General features: G+C 35.6%; 2 protein-coding genes across 2 annotated transcripts; both read right to left on the reverse strand.

The window, feature by feature from the left end:
* Nucleotides 1-3,955: 3,955 nt before the first annotated feature.
* Nucleotides 3,956-5,195, reverse strand: LOC143618275 (phosphoenolpyruvate carboxylase kinase 2-like). The gene is made up of 2 exons (XM_077090553.1): nt 4,385-5,195; nt 3,956-4,200 (listed from the first exon to the last, which is right to left on the reverse strand). Exons 1-2 carry the CDS (start codon nt 5,172-5,174, stop codon nt 4,145-4,147), a joined length of 846 nt encoding a protein of 281 aa, XP_076946668.1. The 5' UTR covers nt 5,175-5,195; the 3' UTR covers nt 3,956-4,144.
* Nucleotides 5,196-20,693: 15,498 nt separating this feature from the next.
* Nucleotides 20,694-22,560, reverse strand: LOC143618285 (protein CHLOROPLAST J-LIKE DOMAIN 1, chloroplastic-like). Its single transcript, XM_077090558.1, has 9 exons — nt 22,387-22,560; nt 22,113-22,314; nt 21,940-22,017; nt 21,786-21,841; nt 21,544-21,601; nt 21,313-21,432; nt 21,140-21,232; nt 20,979-21,050; nt 20,694-20,896 (listed from the first exon to the last, which is right to left on the reverse strand). The coding sequence occupies exons 1-9, from the start codon at nt 22,488-22,490 to the stop codon at nt 20,834-20,836; spliced, it is 846 nt and encodes a 281-aa protein (XP_076946673.1). The 5' UTR covers nt 22,491-22,560; the 3' UTR covers nt 20,694-20,833.
* Between the last annotated feature and the right edge of the window lie 286 nt (nt 22,561-22,846).

The raw sequence follows: 22,846 nt of genomic DNA on the forward strand, positions 1-22,846 counted from the left end.
ATCTCACCCGGTTTTATCGACTCCTCTCTGTCGTGCCTGTTGGCGGGCGTGGGGGTCGGGTTTTATCCGGGGGATCCCTCAATAGGTGGACCGCTAGGAGCTCCGTCCTTCCCGACTCGTGACAGGCACGACTACCTTTAGCTAATGGGGGCGTGCATTGAGTAACCGGCGTTACTTAGTTGGTCGTCCAAAAAAATGGTCAAAGCTATATACTCCCTCCATTCCATTAGGCTGAGTGTAGCGGGCGACAAGGAGGGGCGAATTTGGGGAGGAACACCGCCCCCGGGGCGATTTTGGGGCGAAATGGGGCGGGGCGGGAGGTTTTTGTCCCGGGAAGAGGAAAAGAAATATTATTATTATATTACTATTTGTAGCCCCTACACCGTTACATCCTAAAAACAAATTTCCACTCATTGCTAACTAGGCGCTACACGGCGCAAAACGCCTCAATTTGTAGCCCCTTCACTATGCATAGCTTTAAAAGTGTCCATATTTCTTTTTAGTTTGTCCCATTACAAATGTCTACTTTTTAAAATTTATTAGCCAATTTTCAAATTTACCCTTAAACACACATAACTAACATAAATAAACAATATTGATGTACCCAATTTTCAAAGACAATATTGTCATTTAGTAAGGGAAAAAGTAATTATTCAAACCACCTTAAATTTTGTGTTTTTCAAACTATGACACTTTTAATGGTACGAAAAGAGTAATATACAGTAAATAAAGGAATGGAAGTGAAAATAAAAAAAAATAAAAATGAAAAAGAAGAATCAATGTTTTACGGACTAAATAGTAAATACAGTCATGTTACAATCACTTGTAAAACACTATTCACAACTTTTAAATTATTTATAATGTTAATTTAAAATTGATCTAACTATTGAACCAGTTTACTAGAGTTTAACGACCGGTATAGCTGTGAAAAGATAAATTGGATGTGGCTCAATGGTAGAGCACTCACTTTACTAGTGAGAGGTAGGGGGTTCAAACCTCACTACCACCAATTTAAATGAGAGATATGAGGGATGACCCAGGCTTGCCAGGGTTCGAGTCCTGATCTGACCCAGTTGTACCGGCTCCTCGCTGTCGTGCCATTTGACGGGCGTGGGGTCGGGTTTTATCCGGTGAATCCTTCAACAGGTGGACCGCTAGGGGCTCCATCCGTCTGGACTAGTGGCCGGCTCGGGTTACCTTTAGCCAAAGGGGGCCGCGTATAGAGTACCCGACGTTACTAAGTTGGCCGTTCAAAAAAAAATGAGGGAAGAAGTTTGGTCAATCTTTCCATGGTATGAAGTTGACAAATCGGAAATCGCTACGGCATGGCACCTCCACGCCTTCTAGATCATTTTAAAGAGAATAATAATCATAATTTACATCGTATTACTTTACTTTTAATTTTTAAACAATAAACAAATAATTTTTGGTTTCATAGAACATGGGAAAGTAAACCATGTGATTCCATGTGTCATGTGAATACAGTGGAAAGAAAATGATATGCTACTTGACAGATCCTTCCAAACCTTCTCGAACCACAACCACATATTAATTTATTGGTATTATTATAAGTTAACATAACTCATCCCCTAAAATTTCGTAGTACAATTTTATAACACCAAGCCGAAGGTATACTCATTTTGCAATTGACCAATATGTTAACTAATATTTATTTAATATAGCATATAACAAAGGAAAAAAAAATATTTCAGATATTATATGCAACAATCACTTAAATTAAAAAAAATAACAAAATGTGATATAAAAGCATGTATTAAGTAATATATTTGGGGGGGGGGGGGGGAGTTCATTCCATTTGTTAGGTCTTTACTAATGAAATTGTTAAATGTAAAACTGATGAAATGAGTGGAAATGATGTTTATTAGAATCACATTATAGGAATGAAATATGTTTATAAAAGATTTGTTGATAACCACAAAAGATTAATTTGTTGATAACCATTTGAACTAAAAGGAACATATTAAGTTATTAACCTATATAAGTTCTTACAACGACAATGAACGTGTCAAATTTGTGTATTATCTAGAGGAACATAAGTTGACATGAAGTAGTCGTGTGACACAACACCACATGTGAAGGTGGGCTCCTCGTCGTTCCAATAAAAAGAATAAATGATAATTGTGTGAGAATTGTAATCACAGTATTCGCTTATAAATACTCCCTTATAATGTGAGGTGTGCACTCACTCTTCCCATGCTTATCACTAGACATTTTCTTTCTTATTTTCTCTTGAAGAGCTTGGACACGAGGTGTGTATCTTGTGACGAGACCACGGATGTTGTTTCATGTTTTAAGATAAAACATAAAAATAAAGCTTTGTACCAAACATTAGGAAGATAATCATCACAACAAAGATATACACAATTATACCTCTAAAAAAAGAAAAGAAAAAAGAGTTAAGTGACACTTTACATAATAGTGATAATTGATTCCACATAGATTTGCACTTTTGCTTTTATGTTAAATGAGGATGACTATGGTGCTTGTCTATTCGTTTTCATCAAAGTCTCACTTAATCCGTACCGTTAAAAGCCCTTATCGATGGTGAGGACCATCCAACTTGATACAATAAACGTTTAAGGTGTAAATTTCAACACTTTTATAGTGATTTAGATGTTTTATCGCTACCTAAAATTCCTTAAATTTTATTGAGTTTTTATACAAAGAGAGTTATTTTATAAAGAGACTTATTTTACTTTTATAGTGATTTAGTTGTAATTTGACTAATTTCTTATATAAAGAGAGTTATTTTATATTTTTATATTTATACTTGTAAAGTTTTAATATTTAGGAAACGGGTTATGTTAACTTGAGTGTGAAGGTTTCATGACTGCTTGCTTAAGGCATAAACCATGGGACAATTACATCCTCCATTAACAATAATTTACTACAAGTGAAATAAATCAGATGAGCAATATATCCTCCACAAACCGAGTTCTCTTCGTGTTTTAGTTTTTAATTTCTTATGTGACATTGAAGCGGTTATATTAGTTATCCTTAGCCGGCGGGAGTTTTAATTTTTTTTTTTTTAAGTTTTTATATCACCAATATTCGATACACATACATCACTTCATTCATTTGACATTTGAACATGCTAAATTATCGGTCTCTTTCTAGATCCAATGTGAATTTAAAGTGTTGAAAGGAACATGTGCATGTTGAATCAATTTAATAAATTAATAAAGGAGGAAACACTTTTTTAATATCTAGCATGGTTTATCAAAGAAAAACACACGATAGGTGACATCTATGATCATCAAGCCGCCCTTATCATTTTCTTTTACTTATCTAGTGTAGGTAAAATGCATGTCTTGACATTGTCAAAACAATTTAAAATGTGTTACTTATATAAAAATGGCTATTATTATATTTTTTTTATAACAATAAATACTGAATATTCTTTCACACCAGAGGTGCAGGCAAGAGGAATCATCAACAAAAATTAAAGAATAAGATAATATCATGAACTATTCTTTAAAGTAAAGTTTATTTTAATTATACCACTATTATTACTTCTTTTAATATATTTATTTATCCATAAATTATTTTGGGCTAAAATTATTATTCTACATTTTCGATCAAATGGATAAATAAATATCCAATTCAAACCAAACATGATAGATTATGTCATCTCAATTCTCAACTATTGGATTTTCAAAACTAATTAATTTTATCTAAAACCTCATTAATTAGTTACTTCAAGTTTTCAACAAAAAAAACCTCCCCAACTAATGATCAACATTTTATCCTAATTATTTCTTATACTAAGATATAATTTCACAACAATATCATAAGAGATGAAAACAGAGGATAATGCCATAGAATATTTACAGCCAACACTTTACTCATTATACCATCTCTTCACTGTATTTACAAAAACATCTACTAGGATGATGATTAATTCATACATTCGTTCTCCATATTATAATACTAGTGGAAGAAAAAAGAAACATAACCACCATCATCATGACTTCAAAAAAAATAAAAAAATATCCTTAATTTGAAAAGATTCATTGAACTTCCGCTCTCTCTCTCTTTCTTCCTGTTGATTCATTTAGGATTCAAATCAACAGAAGAAAAACCAGTGTTGATTTCACATCCAGCAGTCGAAATCGCCTTTCGTCTAGGTTAAATCCGCCATCGCTCGAGTCTCCCCTCCACTTACAACCCACGGATGCCCTGTTAACATAAATTCACACTTTAATTAATCTACTAAACATACAAATAATTAATAATTTACATTTTCGAACTACAATAATTACGTTACACACTAATTACCATAGTACCAAAAAAAATAATTATATAATAATAATTACTCTAGTTATTTATAATTATACACAAAGTAATAACAACTTCAACTTACTCTGTACTTGTTCCGCAGATAATCGTCTAGACACGTCTTTACACAACATCTTCCTCAACAAATCCTTCGCTTCTTGCGAAACATTCCGAAAAATCTTGGGCGGAAACCGCAAATTCCCTCTCAAAACCGCGTCAAAAGTATCAGCAGGTGTTTCGCCGTAAAAAGGCGGAACACCTGCCAACATTATATACAAAATCACACCCGCACTCCACACATCCACCTTCTCATTATACTCTCTCCCAGCCAAAACCTCCGGCGCCACGTAATACGGCGTGCCTACAATCCCACTCATCATCCCGTTCTCATTCATCCCAAACCACTCCGCCGATCCAAAATCCGCCAGCTTCAAATTATTCCTCGAGTCGAATAATATGTTATCCGGCTTAATATCACGGTGCGCTATACCTAACTGATGGCAATAACTAATCGCCGAAATTAACGGCGAGAATACCGAAGCCGATTCCGGTTCGGAAAACACTCCGGCGCGTGAGGAGATGCGGTCGAACAGGTCCGGTGAGTCGCAGAGGTCGATAACCATGTGAACGTAGTGTTCGTCTTCGTATAGACGGTAGATCTGGACGATGTTAGGGTTTCCACCGAGGATGTGGAGGATTTTAGGCTCCTTTTGGAGGCATTCGCGGTCAGTAGAATCGGAGAGGAGGCGTTTGTCGATGGATTTGCAGGCGAAGGAGTCGCCGGAGACGGTGGAGTAGCAGCGGTAGACGGTGCCGAACTGGCCGCGGCCGATCTCGTCGGTGAGTTGGTAGTCGTTGGTTATAACTTCCTTCATGTTGTTTGTTAGTTTGTTAGTTGGGTGGTTGTTACGGAGAGATGAAGGTGCACAGGTGGGTTTTATAATGAAAATATGGGCCCGGATTGGGTTTATTAGATTCGAATATCCGTATTCGAGAAGGTGAAAGTGTTATTGTGTGTACTTCTTGCATTGGGTGTTGTACGTTGCTCGTGATTTTTGGATTTTGCTTTTTCCATGTGATATATTTTGGTGGAATATTTTTTGTTTTGGGGATAAATTATTGTTAGACCACCCGTAGTGGCAAAGTTGCCATCAACGTTGAGGATGAAAACGCGGGGGTACACCGCCCCCCTGCGTTATATGAAATTGATTTTTGGCTGCGTTGTATACAAAACGCGGGGTTGGCACACAAATCAAAAAAAATAGCCGTTGGGTGGGTGGGTCTTGTTGTTAACGGGATCGCCGGAAAAAATGGTGGTGGTGGTGGGTGGTAACGGGATCGCCGGAAAAAATGGTGGGTGAGTTACAGATCGGAGAAGAAGGAGAAAAAATGGTGGTGGTGGGTGAGTTACAGATCAGAGAAGGAGAAAAATGGTGGTGGTGGTGGGTGGTAACGGGATCGCCGGAAAAATGGTGGTGGTGGGTTTCATGGTGGCCGGAACTCCTACGGATCCGGTGAGGTTAAATATTTGTGCTTTTTTATTATTATTTATTTATTATTTAAATATTTGTGAGGTTAAGTGTTTAGTAAACTGTTCGTGATTGGATCCGGTGGCCGGAATAGTTGGATCCGGTGGGTTTCGTGATGGTCGGAATAATTGGATCCGGTGGTGGGTGCAAAGAAGTGTAAACGTGACTGGGCGCCACGTGGCGCATAACCCCTGGAGGTGGAGAGTTATGACTACAGCCTGTTTTTGTACAAAACCATAACTCTGACTGGGTGCCACTTGACGCATAACCCCTGGATGTGGAGCTTTACGACTACACATGGTCTTAGTATATTGTGAGTCATAGTTAAGTCAAAAACTGTAATTAAAATACATGGTTTGTTTTTTGTTTTAAGTGTGACTAATGGCTGATAACTATTAGTATAAATTGATCGATGATATAGTAAGAGTTTAAAAAATAGCGAGATAAGCTAATAGTTGTTTTCTTGAAAAATTAGACAATATAAATGTTTTGGATGATATAGTAAGAGTTTAAAAAATAGCGAGATAAGCTAATAGTTGTTTTCTTGAAAAATTAGACAATATAAATGTTCAAAACATTTAAACTATGTGCAATACTAACTTGGAAAGAGTGAGCTTCGCTAGCCACGAGCAGGAAGTGGCAAGGAGCGGGACCGATGGGAAACCGCCCGCCCTCCTATAGTGGCTTCGAAAACTGGACCCTGACACCAGTCCCATTGCATGTGTTCTTTTGACATGTACATTTGCAATTATTATAGTACATTGGGGAGTGTTTGGGATTCTTTATTTTACCTCCAACATTATACGTAATCCCAAATATCCTTTTTTTTTTTAATAATTATAAGTCATAACTCATAAGTAAATAAAATAAGTAATCCCACATACCCCCAAATTTGAAAAATAGGTTAAACATGCTAGGAATAAGTAAGTTTAATTTCCAAATACAAGAATGGTTACGGGGTGAAATGGAAAGAAAAGAAACGAAAAATATTGATATTATAATTTGAGAGAGAGAGAGAGCTAGCTTGGAATCATAGCAATGTTTTCACGATGAGGGCCGACTTGCCGATGTATATAAATTCTTCAAGAAAGCCCTGCTTGAAGAATTTAATTGAATTTTCACTTGTTATTCTTTTCATTCAAAATCTCATTTTATTCCTCAGGACTCCATATTAATATATCATTATTTTATGTAAGTTTTTATATTTTATTGCTACTAGGAATTATAATAACACCGTTTAAGAAAAAGGAATCATAATAACATATTGCAAAATTGAATACGCACGAATCTTGTTACTTACCTAAATAAAAAGACCTTAATACTTAAATCAATGTTACACAGGGCCGTCTCGTGGGTAAGCTAAATGAGGCAACGGCTTTAAGCCTCCAGATTTATAGGGCCTCCATCTTAAATGAAATATGTATTATGAGATTTTGAAAGTAGAGTTTTTTAGAATTAGTAACTCAATGATGAGTCACAAGCTAAGGATGATTGCTTCATATCCATTATCACGGCATATCATCCATATTCTATAATTTTTGTATACTCTCTAGCGCTATACGCATAAAAAAAAGAAAATAAAAAAGCCTAAACATTTTTGTTAGTTTTGGGCATCCGAAGACGTTGAGTCGGCCCTGATGTTACATTTGCAAAATTTAACATCTCTTGTTTGTATTTCATTTTGTGTTTAGGAGGGTACGGAGGTATATATGGTAAACATAGGCATCGTATAATAGTGTAAATCTGAAAATGGTTGACGTGGAAAGGAGGAACATGTTGGGTGACAGAAAGGAGAGTGTACGAAACCGTATGTTGATAGAAATGAAGTAACGGGTGGTTTTTTCGGTTCAGTTGTAGGATCCACATTTTCCACAACCAACACATGGTGGGCCAGATCAATCTAGCTGCACATCGTAACCACTTACGTCATCTGCCCCTTCTACTTTGCTTTAATTCCATTTTTACCCCTTTTGGTTTGCCTTTTTATAGTAAGTGTTCGTTAATTTTTTAAATCTTCCACCCTATAACCATAACAAAGGTATAAAAACATTTATTGGTCTCCAATAATCCTACACTTTTTGTTCAAGTATATGATATTCAGATTTTAGTTAATGTCTGAATTAGTCTGTGTTTTAGCTATACATCTAAATTCAACGTCGTACACATATAAAAACATTAGTAAGTAACTTTACACGTTCTACAGAAAATGGTTAATGGCTTGATTTACTTGTGACTTGTGAGTCTAATTACTTAAGTTGGAAAAAAGTTTAATGAAATGTCTTTTTGACTATATATACTAAGAGAATAACGAGAGTTCAAATTTATTACTCAGAAACATTTTTCTTTTAATTTTTGGGCTAGAGTGGTTTTGAAGTAGATGAATGAAATGTCTTTTTGACTATATACTATGAATGATTTTATCTTCATATGTTAAGAATTTGTAACATACTCATTGAAGCTCAATATATTTAAACGGGTCGTCAAGTATTATAATTCACATTTTAAATCATATTTTCTCTCTAAGGAAACTATAAAAAATAAAACCAATCATTTTCAAATTTAGTTAGTTATTTTATCATTTCATTATTGTTGAGTATGGTACTACTAATTAAGCATCTTCGTATGTATATTTGTTTACTTGCATTGAAGATATGGAGTCTAAGTGAATGTTTGCCACGTGAAATTAAGGACCATGATCTAATATATGGTAACTTTGTAGAAATAATCGTGAGGTGCCACGTGGTGGCCAATGCAAGTGTTGTAGTAGGACCATGTGTTGCTGTGTGAATAACAGTTTCAACCTCATGATTCCTGGTGAAGTAGGGTAGGTGTTCTGTTGGTGTGTTCGTTGGCTAGTCTGAGGGGCCTATTCTGCATCGTGACGAGGTGTAGTTATGCAGTCAGACCAGTTGGTTTCTGAAAGCACCACAAACACCACACAACACTTGGTCACATATAATGCAACTACAAGTCCCACCACTCAATTCAATTATATGAGCCACTTTTAGCTCTAAATAAAAGTATTTGGCTAGCTACATTGTTTATTATATGATATAGTTTAAATAGAGAATCATGATACCCATATTATTTGCCTATACAGTGTTTAAACTAAGCGTAGTGGCGTCTAGCCGCCAATGGGGCAACGCCATTACATCACCTATAGGATATATCGGGATGTCACACACCATTACATCCAAAGAAGAGGGGCGTCTAGCCGCCAATGGGGCAACGCAAATGCATTGCGGCCGTTAAGGTCCGAGTATGGGTTCAGGTTTATTTCTAACCAATCAAACAATTCATTCACAGCCTTTACAAAAAAGTTATAAAATATAATTTATGTTTCTAAAACATTACATCAAATTGAATAATTAGTTAGTGAATGTTCCTCATACGTGATAGTGACTTGATAATACTTTTGTTAGTTATAGGTCCCTACAATACAAATGGTCTTAACATATACAACATGAGTTTGAGAAAAAGCGGGGTAGACGGTTATATAACCAACTTTTGCATCATATATAAATTAAGAAATACTTATTTTATATATTTCTTGTAGTTTCTTACATAAACTTCATTTTGTATCTAAAGTGTTTCTGTTTAGCGGATATTCAAGTATGTAGATTTATTAAATAAAATTGTTTTAAGGACTATTAGAAGTGTTAAACCCATAAACATACATCTAGTACTTTTATTTAATTTAAACTATTACATGAAATTACAAAGAAGTATCTAGCTTATATAGGTAACATTAATCTTTTCACGAATAAAATGAAACGAAATGATTATATACAGTAATTTTAGAGGGTAAAAATGAAAATCTAATAAGTGAAAGGAAGTATATAAGCAATCAATAGATTCCAGGAGTAATGGAGTATATAAGTGGTGTTGGATATTAAAATCAATAAAAGGATGATGTGATAGGCACCATATTTTGAATATTTTATATGCCAAATCATCGTTATCTACTTTATTTAATTTTGTTTACTGATAACAAGCGATGTTTTAATATTATTTTAAGTAAACATGGAGTATCCTTACTTTTGTAAAGTGTTAATATATTTCAAAAACCACAATCAATGGCAATTTTTTTTATTTTAAAAAAGTTTAAATAAATGTAAGGTCATAAATAATGGAGTACAATGATGGACAATTGTCCATAAACAAAGCTCACTGACCCCACTTCACTCTTCAGTCTTCATGTGTGCTTACAAATTTGTCTTCTTGTTCCCGTATACTTGGGTCTATACCATCCACACAATATTTAACATGATCCATTCTTTTTAAGGCTGAGGGGTGTGGGGGGCGCGAGAGGGGGCGCGAGTGGGGGCTCCAGCCAATAATATTGTGACGTGTGGCAGAGAGAGAAACTTGATAAGATGGGTGTTGGTTGTGGTGCTCACGCCCCGGGCCCTGGTGTGGAGGGGCGCGAGAGGGGGCGCGAGCGGTTTTTTTTTTATTTTTTTATAAATGTATTAAAAAAACGTATTATTAAAAAAACTCATAAATTATTTAAAAAAACAAACATTAATTAAAAAAACACATTAATATCTAAAAAAAAAATTAAAGTACTAAAAAAAACATTATTCTTATTCTTCGGCTTGGTCTTCTTCGATCAACCTCTTCCGGATACGTTCCTTTTGTTTTTCCATCAGCATTTGGTCGACCGGATTTAGGTTACTGAAGTCTCTTGTAAGGAAGTCCAAATCTCTCATTCTTTTTTTTTCCCTTTTTGTCATTAGAGACCACCTCCATGGTTTTGTTGAATTTATTGAGGGATTCAACAAGATCGGTGATGTTTACGGCTTCCCCCTCAGCCAGTTTTTTCCCCCTGGCGTCCCTTCCCAATGGCCGCCTCCTCGGCGGTGAAGACGTTTCCTCCCCCGCAACGTTTAGGTCGAATCCAACCCGGCAATCCGACCCGGCGGAAGTGCTATACGCTCCAGACGAACTAGTTTTAGTCCGTTTCGGCCCTACTTCCGCATCAAGGTCCGGCGCCACCAGCTCAACCCACTTAGAACACCTTCTCAACCTCTCCCACACCTTTACATCGTCCCACGTCTTCACCGTCCCATACCTCCGCAGGCACTCCTGCTTCCACTCTTCGACAGTGAAATTATAAACCGCCAAATCGTCACTGCCACTTGGTCTCATACGACCGGCGTTCCTGTTGAACAGATTAGTAAACAAGCCGACAAATTTTCTGATTTCGGTCCACCGACCCGAAATCATATCGGCGTTCCGCTCTGTACTCCCAACGAGCGAATAGAACGTCTCCCTAACCTTTGTCCAAAAGACCTTGCTCTTTTGGTAGTCCGCTGCAAAATGCATAAATAAATTTGTAAGTCATTTAACTTTTTTATTTAACTTTTTTATTAAAAATCATTTTTAAAAACGTTAAAACAATTACCGCAACGCCGATCCTCAGAAATGACTATCCAAGCCCGACACAGGGCTTCCTTCTCATCCGATGACCACGGAGTGGTTTTCCGTTTCGTCCTTCCAGTCGAAGCCGAACCCGACCCGTCCGTTGCAACTTGTTTTTTCCGGTGGACGCGTCTTCTTTGTCCCGCAGCTTCACCTTCTGGTTCTTGTGTCTCCGGAACAACAAAGTTAGGAGACGGTTGTATGTTGGATGGTTGAAAGCCGGATGATTGTTGCGACCCCGAATAAAACATCGGTTGGTCCGGTGCCGACCATAAATCGTCGTAACTGTAATCTGAATCTAGGTTTGGGTACCAATTTCCAGCCATGTTTTTAAAAAAAGGTTTGGAAGATTGGGTGATTTTGGGTTTTGGGTGTGGTATGTGATATTGGTATGTGATATTGGTATGTGATATTGGTTTTATAGAGAAAAAAATTTTTTTTTTTTAATAAAAATAAAGAGCCAACGGCTCTATTTCTAGCCCCAACGGCTCTTCACGCATTCCCAGGCCAACTTTACGCCCATTTTCACCCGCTAGCCCTCTTGCGCCTGCCTTGGTCTGCGTGCTCGCGCCCCTCTCGCGCCTCGGTGGTGTGGTGCTCGCGCCCCGGGGCGCGAGCGGATGGGCTCACGCGCCCCCTCTCGCGCTCCACACCCCTCAGCCTAATAACAAATAATAATTAAGGCAGGAGGATAAAAGAAAGCGTACGAATCGTTTAACAATATGTTCTTTGGATAATACACACACACGTATATGTTTAGAATCAATTATATATTGAGAATCGTAAGAAGCGAAAAAGGAAAATAAAGGAGTGTACGGATCATAAACAATAGAGAAGGACATGTCTTATATAATCGATAATATGTTAAGAATTGTGAAAATCCTATAATGCATTTTTACTAGCCGGGGCGCGAGCGGATGGGCTCACGCGCCCCCTCTCGCGCTCCACACCCCTCAGCCTAATAACAAATAATAATTAAGGCAGGAGGATAAAAGAAAGCGTACGAATCGTTTAACAATATGTTCTTTGGATAATACACACACACGTATATGTTTAGAATCAATTATATATTGAGAATCGTAAGAAGCGAAAAAGGAAAATAAAGGAGTGTACGGATCATAAACAATAGAGAAGGACATGTCTTATATAATCGATAATATGTTAAGAATTGTGAAAATCCTATAATGCATTTTTACTAGTTATTGTCGATATAACAGACAGTATGCTTAGGTAGCCGTCTCAATTTTACTCTCCCACCACTTTAAAGTTAGAACCACACCAGATGAACTAAAAAAAACCACTATATTATTTTCACAACTTTTGACTATTCTTTATACACACTATATATGTTCCTAGTTCCCAACACCTTATTAGTTTTGAACTTCTTATGTATCCATATTATAGTTTAAGTTAGAATCACTAAGTAAATTAAAAAATAAAAAAAGGCATTTGATCTTGTATTCTACATAACCACCCTTGTATCATAATCGCCCTAGTCGTTTTAAAATGATTGCATCAATGTTTATCTTTTCAGCAATCCATACCGTCATATTTAAACGTTTTACTCATTAAATGCCCATCTGGAAAAAAAAGTAAACTTTTTTAAACAACCAAGTGTTAAACTATACGGGTATTGAATCCGTAACCTAGTATTTTACACTTTAACCATATTGCATATTTGCATCCTATCAAAATAAGATTAACTAGTTTTTATAAAATTATATATAGTATCTCAATCTTATAAGTATTTAAATATATATGGACATTTTGGTTTTGTAAAAGAACCAAACATAATGATTACAAGTTTTATGAGAATATTTAGCTTTCGTTCTTCATTTAATCCGAATCTAACAAAGTAAACCTTAAAATATTGTGAATGATATAAGTGGCCCACCCTTGAATTACCGTTAGAAATATTCTTTTCAAAAGATTAATGTAGTTTTTATATGAATGAATGCAAGTTGAACCTCTCGGCACCATCAACGTGTCTCAGGTTTGTGACTGAAAAAATCAGGCCGCTTAACTCTAAAAAATAAATTTTATAATCATTAATATTTTAATATATTCAAAATAAAATATAGCCCAATAATTGCCATTTATATAGTTAAATTATTCCCAAACAAAAGACAAATACGAGGCTTTAGTTTATGAATGCCAGAGATGTATTCTTTTCCACAAAGTCCTAATCCAATACTCACTCACAAGCCAAAGACTAGAACATGCTAGTGTCAAGACTTTTGAACCTAAACCGAAAGATGACAAAGACTTTGTACTTAAACGATAAACGGTTAACGAATGGCATAATCTTGATTTCACACAAGGTTAATATGAAAAATCAAGAAATATAGTGGATGAATTGAATAAAGAGTTTATAAATAAAAGAACAAAAACAATAGAGAATAAATTAATATAGTTAATTTATTGTCTTTTAATAAAAAAAGTTAATTTATTGTTAGAAGATAACTATTAGAGTTATTTATTAGGAATCAGAGTATGAATAGGAAACGAGTTAAGCTTAGTATAAATAAAGGTGTAAGGTCATTGTATATGGTGTATTTTTGTTTCTAAATAATATTATGTGTTTTCGTGTTTGATCAGTATCGGACCTGATTTTTAACAGTTAAGTAGCCAACTTGGTATCTAGCTACATAGTAAATAATTTTTTTAACTAATATGCATTTTCACTTGTTGAGTGACTTGAGCCTGTAGTATAAGACTTAGCTGGCTGGTTAATCAACGGCAGGAAGAAAACTTTGTGTATTAGATCCATCCACAAGTTCAAAAACTCAACACACTCTAAAAAAATATAATTTGTTTACTTTTTTGCTAAACAACTTTCATTAAAACAGCACAAACCAGCAAGATGGCAGATGCCAAAACAACAAACCAACATCAAAAATCAAAATTTCCCTATCATAAACCATTTTATTTATTTAATAACTAATTTAGGTTTGATATTGTATGACTAAATTGTATTATTAATATATTATGAATTATATAATCATGACAAAATAGGGTACAAGTTTAAAATATAAATAAATGGTATGAGTGAGGTGGTCACTTATTTTATAAAATTTTAATAAGTTTATTTTAAAACTCTAGTAAGTTTATAAAATATATAAAATATTTACAAATATTAATAAACATATTTTTTTAGATAAAACTTTGATGAAGTTTTTTTATATATTCTCTTTGATATTTCTATATAAAATTAATAGCCTTGTATATCCACAAAATTAACTTGTTCATAGAAGTGACTAATTATAATTGGATTAAGGAGAAAAAAACATAAACACTCAATCACCTCGCTCAGAAGTCAGAAGTTCATGACAAAAGACTACAAACCAAATCCAAAACAACGGGCACCTTCGGCCTCCCGTACATGACATGTCGAAAGTCCATGACCACAATTGCACATCTAAGGACCAGTTGATAATTATATAGCAACATGCACTTTAAATCATACTTAATAAACTAGAAGTTGATATAATTAAATCTAACTGATTAATATTTGGACAAACTTGATAAAATAGTAAGTTAAACAATATTACGTAAAGGAAACAAATTCTAACAAAACCTTGGGTATCATTTGTGTAAAGTTAAGTAGATGATGTACGTTTAACTTTAAGAGACGTATTTGAGTATCATTTGTCGTAGTAACAGCTAGATGAAAACTTTTGACACGATTCTTGCTTTAATTTGTCACTTTATTTTAGTGGGCCACGTGCAATTAAGATGATCCACCTAAACTGGAATATATGTTTATGACCGAATTGAAGGACCACTCAAACCACTGCAATGATTTAATTGGCATGTGACACATATCATCTTATTTTGTACGTATATATATTAGATACCAATGAAATGACTTAATTGGCATGTCATCATACATACCATCTCATTTTATACGTATAAGACTGTCCGTTGTGTTCCAGCGAACAGTAGCATGAACAAATAAATTAAGCCACGTCACTCGCGAACACCGCAACAAGTGTCAAGCGAACAATGACGCAATGGGCAAGCGTGAGCCGGCTACCGGCCGCAAAAGGCAGTTAAGTGAAAGGATAGGGATGCGAATGGCTATCGGACCACAACAGGCTCAAGTGAACTGTAGTGCGATGGGCAAGGGTGAAGAGTTAGTTCAATTCACTGCCACGCGACGCAATATGATACGATAAATCTTGGTGATGACTTCAACCACAACACATAGCCTAAACATATCATTAGCATCGTTTTCATTTCTAAATAACTTTATGATCATTAAACCTAATGCTCAGCAACACAACATAAATAGGGGATTTTTGGCAATATCGTTCTGAATCCTTAGGAGTCATGACTCATTAAAATGTAACATCTGAATTATTCAACATGCCTCTGAAACATTACCATTAAGAGGCTTCATGAACCGTTAAGAATGTTTTTCAATGAACCTTTACCTTTGACCGTTAAGAATGTTTTTCAATGAACCTTTACCTTTGACCGAGATGTAGTCTCTTACTTGAATCATTAAGAGACTACCAAACCAAACAACCCCTAAACCAAGGGTTTAACTAAATTAAAAGTTAAGCACTTTAATATATCTCCGTTAGTCTTTTATCTAATCTTTTCAAACTTTTACATCATGAAACTGTAACTAACAATTGTATATGAAGAGAGTGTTATGCTTGTGGTTAAATACAACATCATCCCTAATGATTAAAATCACCATAGTGGCCAACTTGATTAGCGGTCATTATGTTTTGAAATTAATAACAATTATAATTGTTAAAGTGAAGCTACATTTATTGGATAACAAAAACACATCTTTTCAAACTAAAATCATGTAAGTTAAAGGGCAAGATATATAACACCAAATGACATGACCTCACTTGGGTAACATTTTGGAACCATGGTGGGGTTCAAAATGTTTGCAAGCACACATCTGGGCTCGTTTCATGTTCCTGTTTATTTTGACCATAGACGTGTATGATTTTAACACCAAGTTTACGGTTCAAGCAATCGATGGCTAATTAGAACGGTTGTTGTTAAGACACTTGGCGACGTAAAATCAATCGTCAAGGATTATCGAAGTTGGATAAATGTCATGCCAATCTTTTATGTGCATGATTAAGTACTTTTAGATAACATTTGGTTGCACATAACATCCATCAACATCAGGATAGGAATGTGTTTATGACTATTTGTCGCTTGTAGGCGAGACACATAGAATGTTTCGCTTTAATTTGGATATTATAATACCGAAGTCTAGAGGTGAGTTTAAAATCTGAAAAACTGAACCGTAACCTAGTTCGACAAATCGGAATCGTTACAAAATGAGATGGTTTGACATTTAATATATTGGCCAAATGTTAAAATGTTCGAACACAATTAACTTTAAAACCGATCCAATATGTAAAACGATGGAAGTGCCGATGAACACATAAGCACTTATATATAGTGAATGGATGATAAAACATGCAACGACGAAAAAAGCTAGTTAGTAACTATATAAGTGACTATATTTGTCACACCCCGGCTTAGGGCTTAGACGTATGACCAATAGTTGGTACCTGTTTTGTAAATACATCAGAGTTGCGGTTTATTTTAGCGGAAGACTTTGGTTGAATAAAATATTAATTTATATAAAAACTCCTCGGATAATAAATATCAAAGTGTTTGATTTATTAATCATGTTTAAATCTTGTTATGATATTTTAATAATTTAAAACTGAGCCATCTTTACCTTTGCGAGCGTCTAACTCCATGAATGACTATAATGCCTTGCTACCTGTACTAATCTGTTTTCCTGAAATGTGGGGAAAAATACGTTAGCTATATGCTGGTTAACACGTATGACTCTATAAAACATTTGAATGACATTACAATACAATTATAGTTTTCTATACACTCAGCAGATGCACGTCCACATCTGGGCTTTGTACCACTCCCCTACACACACAGTTGTTCCCCCGAGCTATATGCATATAGCCCCTATAAGGAGAACTAGTTATGATCGTTAGCCCGCGGCCACCTGGCCATTGACTGATAGGATGAACAGTTATGTTTTGATCCAGACACATGTGTACTCAGTCTGAGTTGTTTTTATTTTCTATATTGTATTATAACGTTTTAGAGATCACATAATCTCATGTAAACATTGTCTGACTCGTTAAGACAAACACCCGTTTTTCTTATCGAGTATAAATATGTTTTGACTGATTGAAAAGGTTAACGTACTCACGTTATAAAAGGTTTGAACGTATTCACCTGTGATTGTCTGTTCTGAGTGATATGGTGATCTCGTTTGAAACCTTGACTGTGAATGATTGACTGACTGACTGATTGATTGATTGATTGACCTATAATAAAATAGGTATATAGATATCTGGATCGTCTCTTGATCCGGCAATAGACCTTTAATCTGGTTTAAATAGCTTTAAACCTTGATTGATCATTTGTTGGAATAAAATATTGAAACATATAGTCTTTTTATTTATTTACCAAATCATATGCTGAGTTTCTTCTTCATGAAGAAACATCTATAATCTGTTTCTTCTTGAAGAAGAAACATTCACTGACTGCTAGTATTGAATGTAAAATCTTATGTTTCTTAATTATAAAGAAACAATGTTTTTACTATATTCCTTGCGTATGAAATGTTACGTTTCTTAATCGTGAAGAAACTAGATTCTTATGAATGAAAAATTATGTATTTCTTAATTGTAAAGAAACATTACTATAATCCTTTGTATGTTTAAAGCTTATGTAAACATATTTATGATCAAGGTTTGGGCTATATCCCTAACTATGGTCTAAGCCATATAATATAATAATAAAATAATGACTTAGGCAAAACCCTACCTTACATGTGTATTCAGAGTTTAATTACTAAGATTGATTGAGCAGCACTTCTACTTTCTAACGCGTACTAAAGCTTAAACCGTCGGAGCCTTAGAGCTTGGCACGCACTACGATGCTTGGCACGCAAAACGAGGCGACATACGGTGGTCGTCATGTTGTGCACGTACTTCGAGATAGAATGTCGGTATGTGGCACGGATTACGAGGTGACGATTGTCGGGTCGGCACGAAAACCGAGGTGAGAGAGTGTTTCTTAGAGAGAGAATCTAGAGAGAGCAAGTTTGGTGTGAGAATGAATGAGTCGTGAACCCCTCATTTTATAGCTGATTTTGGATCCCATCGCGATACGCGATGGGTTCTTTCTTTACCTGCGTCGCGTATCGCGACGCCCCCTTTCATGAGATTACGCCACATGTCGCTATGTGGCCTGACATGTCTGCCACGTGGCCTGCCCTGCTGCCACGTGTCACCTGAGTGTGAACGTGTCCCTGAGTCATAGCGGACCATCGCGATACGCGATGGTCGTGTTCTTGGAATCATTGCGTATCGCGATGGGTCCGTGGATATTATTTTTCAGTTTTGGTCCCTTGTCTTTGATAGCTTGTCACATATGGGCCTAACTCTCGTTGTGCAAAGTGCGCCATCAAAGCGCCCCATTGCGCCCAACGCCCTTCGCCCGAGCCCGTGCGCGTACGCGTCGGTTGTTTCGCACCCTCTGCTAGGACCATTGGGTGCATGCTAGGCATATAAGAATATTATTATGGAAAATCTCTTCCTAAAGAGCTTCCATTTTTTTACCACTTTCCATATGGGATGAGTTTTAAATTTCCTTATTTATACATATGTGAAATGCTTCCACTTTTGTTACATCTTTCAATGTGGGATGAAATTTTCTTATTCCATATTTTTAACATGAGATGACTTTATTTATGGAATATTTTATTTCCTTATAGAATGTTTATATTTTCTTTATTTAAATTTTCTCATTACCTATTTTAGAGAATAATTTGATCCTTCAACTTTACTAAGTTGTCAAATTTAAATCAAAATTTCGAGATGTTACATTGTTATTGTTTTTTGCGATCCTCAACTTAATATTGATCTTAATCTATGCTAAAAAAAAGTGTATTTTTACACTTTTTGAATTTTAGACCAATAGTTCAAAACTTCAAATCCAACACCGAACTACTGGGCCAAATTCGTGAATATAATGTGCCGAAGCAAAAGGCCCAAAAGTCATGCGGTTTACACTTTATAGATTTAACCAATTATAAACGAACCTGAAATATACTCAAAAGCAGATTAATGATAATCTAATTCTTAACTAAAATTGGGTGGCCTTGATTTCTTAACCAGAATTTGGGTTTTGTGTCCACAAGGCTAACCGGTGTGGTTTAATAGGGAAGCCCACTGGTCCGACGTGGCTGCTTAGGTGTCTCCCCTCACGCGAGGGGTCTCCCAAGAAGTCTGGAAACCCCCCCCCAACCTCTTTTGCCATGCATGACACGAGCATAATGAGCATCGTCATTATCGTCACGCGAGGGGTCTCCCAATCAATTTTTTTTTCATTTTGTTTTCAATTCTTTTTTTATTATTAAAGAATGAAATGGTGGAGAATGAGGAAGAATGGTGTATTTCCTTGGTTGAACGATGATGTTGAATGATGGGAAGGAGGTTGACGTTCCGAATGAGGGGAATGGTGTTTAGGGGTGTATACCTAATACCCCTTAGCCTAACAAGCCCAAATTACGCATGAAGAGCTACAATTGCAAGTTGCGACAACCAATTTTCCATATTCATTCTCTCATATCAAACACGAGTTCAAACACCATTTGGATGATTAGGAACATTAAACATGTTCTCATAATGTTTTAAATGGCACAAAATTTTCTACATCAGTAAATATCAGGTATGCTGTTTATAAGATGCTAATATAGCTGAGAAATTATTTAGCCAGCTTTAACATTTTCCTTTATTTAAAATAGTGTAGAATATGGTCTATAAATAAAACTTAAATAACCTTTCTTGTAAGTTGCAGTCATAACCGAATCACCTTTACGATGCATCAGAACCAAAATCTTTTCTTGATTAAAAGGATGCAATAACAAAGCAAGCCACGGTAAACATGTTGACTGTTGACCAGATTAATGTGCAAGTCTTTAACATAACATGTGTATTCAGTTATTCACATGTTGATACGAACACAACCAATTTAACAAATACGCACAAATCAATATGCTTAAAACATTAAAACCTGAAGCTCCTTTCTTTTTATCCATAAAAATTTGTATAAAATATCCAACCAGGTTAATTTGTTGCATATAACACATTTCCAATTAAAACCATAAACAATGAACTTGCTAAACTAGTCAGCCTGTAAAGTGTAAACACCCAGGTTAACCAATACGTGACCTATTTTACTTTAAGTGTCAGCTGGTCAACCAGAGACTGATCCTTAATTTGATTAGATCCAAACCCTCAAAGCAGCTGAAGCATATGATGGCATAACATGATTTTGCCACCTTTAGTGTAAACATGTTGTATTTAATCAAAGTTATACAATCACCATCTGTTTTCAAAAGGCTGAAATTGACATTTTCTACATATCAAATCGTATTCATTTCGCTTCAACCCAGTTACAGCTCTTATAAGTTAAAATCATACATATACGATTTAAGACTACAAAAATCCGATGGGCATTTAGTGTTGAGATACATTGAGATTCTTAATGGATTGATTTACTCATCTGTAATATGATGCCATGAAGTACAAACTTATAGAAGTCGCAGCAGTCACAATCACTTCCTGCACATACCATATAATTTATCATTGTCTTAGGGTATTTCAGACACAGATATATTGTGTATGAAAGAATTATTGGTCATACCTGGTTGTTATACAAGGCAACAGGGACATAACCGATGAAATATTCAATCAAATTCACCACACCTGTATATGCCTGTAACAAAAAAGATAAACATGATCAACAGTCACACTACCATACGATGACAAAAATACTAACAATTTTACATGCAAAGGATGACATACCAATGATGCAAAAGCTATGCATCCAAAAGCCAGTGAAAGGGATCGAAGCAACCGTTTTCCCATTCGCATCATCCGTCCTTCTTCACCTTCTTCCTGCATTCAAAATCACCTAAACCGTAAACAAAAACATTGCATCAATAATAAGAGAACGAATGATAAGAAATTTGACATACTGTAAATGTTGCAGGTGGTTCAAAAGCTTTTAACTTCTCAAAGATTCTGTATACGAATACAAAGGATAAAAACTGCACAGGCTTCCACTCAGCATTGCGTGCGATAAATATCCAAGCAATCTGCAGTAAAAAAAATGAAATTGTAAAGCTCAAAGAGCATGCGGTATAGCATCAGTATAAAAAGAACACATGTTAAGTGAGACATAATAACTAAACAATATCTACACATACAAATGCCGCTGATATTGCCAGGTTAATCCGAATGTCCTTCACCTCAGACTTGGTAAACCTAAGAAAGTACAAACATCCTCCACCGTCAGTTTGTAAACGATAACGTGATATATCGTGGTTACTTTTAACAATATACTGCATATTAATCTTATAACTAGCGAATCAAAGTTAGTTCAGATGTTGCAAGAGCTTAACTGAAACTAAAATTGACATTATAATAATAATAAGAGTTGTGAACATACCTCGGGCCCCAAGGAACAATCGGCTGCTTATCAGCAAACTTAATATCCTTCGAAACCTTCAATCGTCATCACAATACAATTAGTAAACTAAACTCAAACTACCATAATCATAAAACAGTGTAAATTAATAAATTATTAATCATCACATGTTTACCTGCAACGAACCGAATGTGACTCCCTTCTTCCGGTTCGATAACTGAGCCATCATGAGTTTATCATACGCCTTCTCCAACTACAGACAACAACATGTTTAACCCAATATGCATATTAATTAATAAAAACCCAAACTTTAATAACAAAAAGTAACAAAGATATTAGATTACATACTCGAGCAGCAGCGGCTTCATCGCCTCGTCTCTCAGCATCCCTGCGTTTTCTCGTATAAGCAGCTTTCACCATATCAAACCCCTCAATTGGGTTCACACCAAGAACCTCGTACGGATTGAACTCATTGTCTGAGCTAGGGCTTCCAGCTGCCGACGAAGCAGCACAAAGTGTTCTCCTCTGATTCAATCGAGCTGTTGAAAACCTGCAATTTCGAGAATAATTAATTTAATTATGAGTTACAAAAAAACATAAACATTAAAGGGTTTCTGAATACCTAACGAATGACGGAGAAAGACTGTGAAAATTGAAGCGATGATTGTTGCTGGCATACAAACGAGAGTTTGGAAGGTGTAAGACGTTGGATATAGCGAAAGCCATTATTATTATTATTGATTGATTGATTGATGTTTTTAGGGTTCTTTGTTTGAGTTGCAGGTGGAGTGTGTAGTTCCTAAATCCAAACTGTATTCACTTCTTGAAAGGTTTATTTACCGATGTGATTATTACTTTTGAACAGATTACTGTAAATTGTAATACTTTGACCCAAAATTTCACTAGCCCACCCAACCCAAATACCCAATTACCCATTCCACGACACAACTATAGCCTATAGGTAGAGGTGAAAAAAAAAACCGAACTCGGAACCGGACATGGAATCGGTTTTTTTTATACATGGGTTTTTAATAACAGAACCCGTACCCAACCCTACCCGTAGGGTACATATAGCGTATGCA

Source organism: Bidens hawaiensis, unplaced genomic scaffold, assembly GCF_021521415.1.
Source record: "Bidens hawaiensis isolate Kalapana, Puna unplaced genomic scaffold, B.hawaiensis_p1.1 tig00002338_1, whole genome shotgun sequence".
Lineage (NCBI taxonomy): Eukaryota > Viridiplantae > Streptophyta > Magnoliopsida > Asterales > Asteraceae > Bidens > Bidens hawaiensis.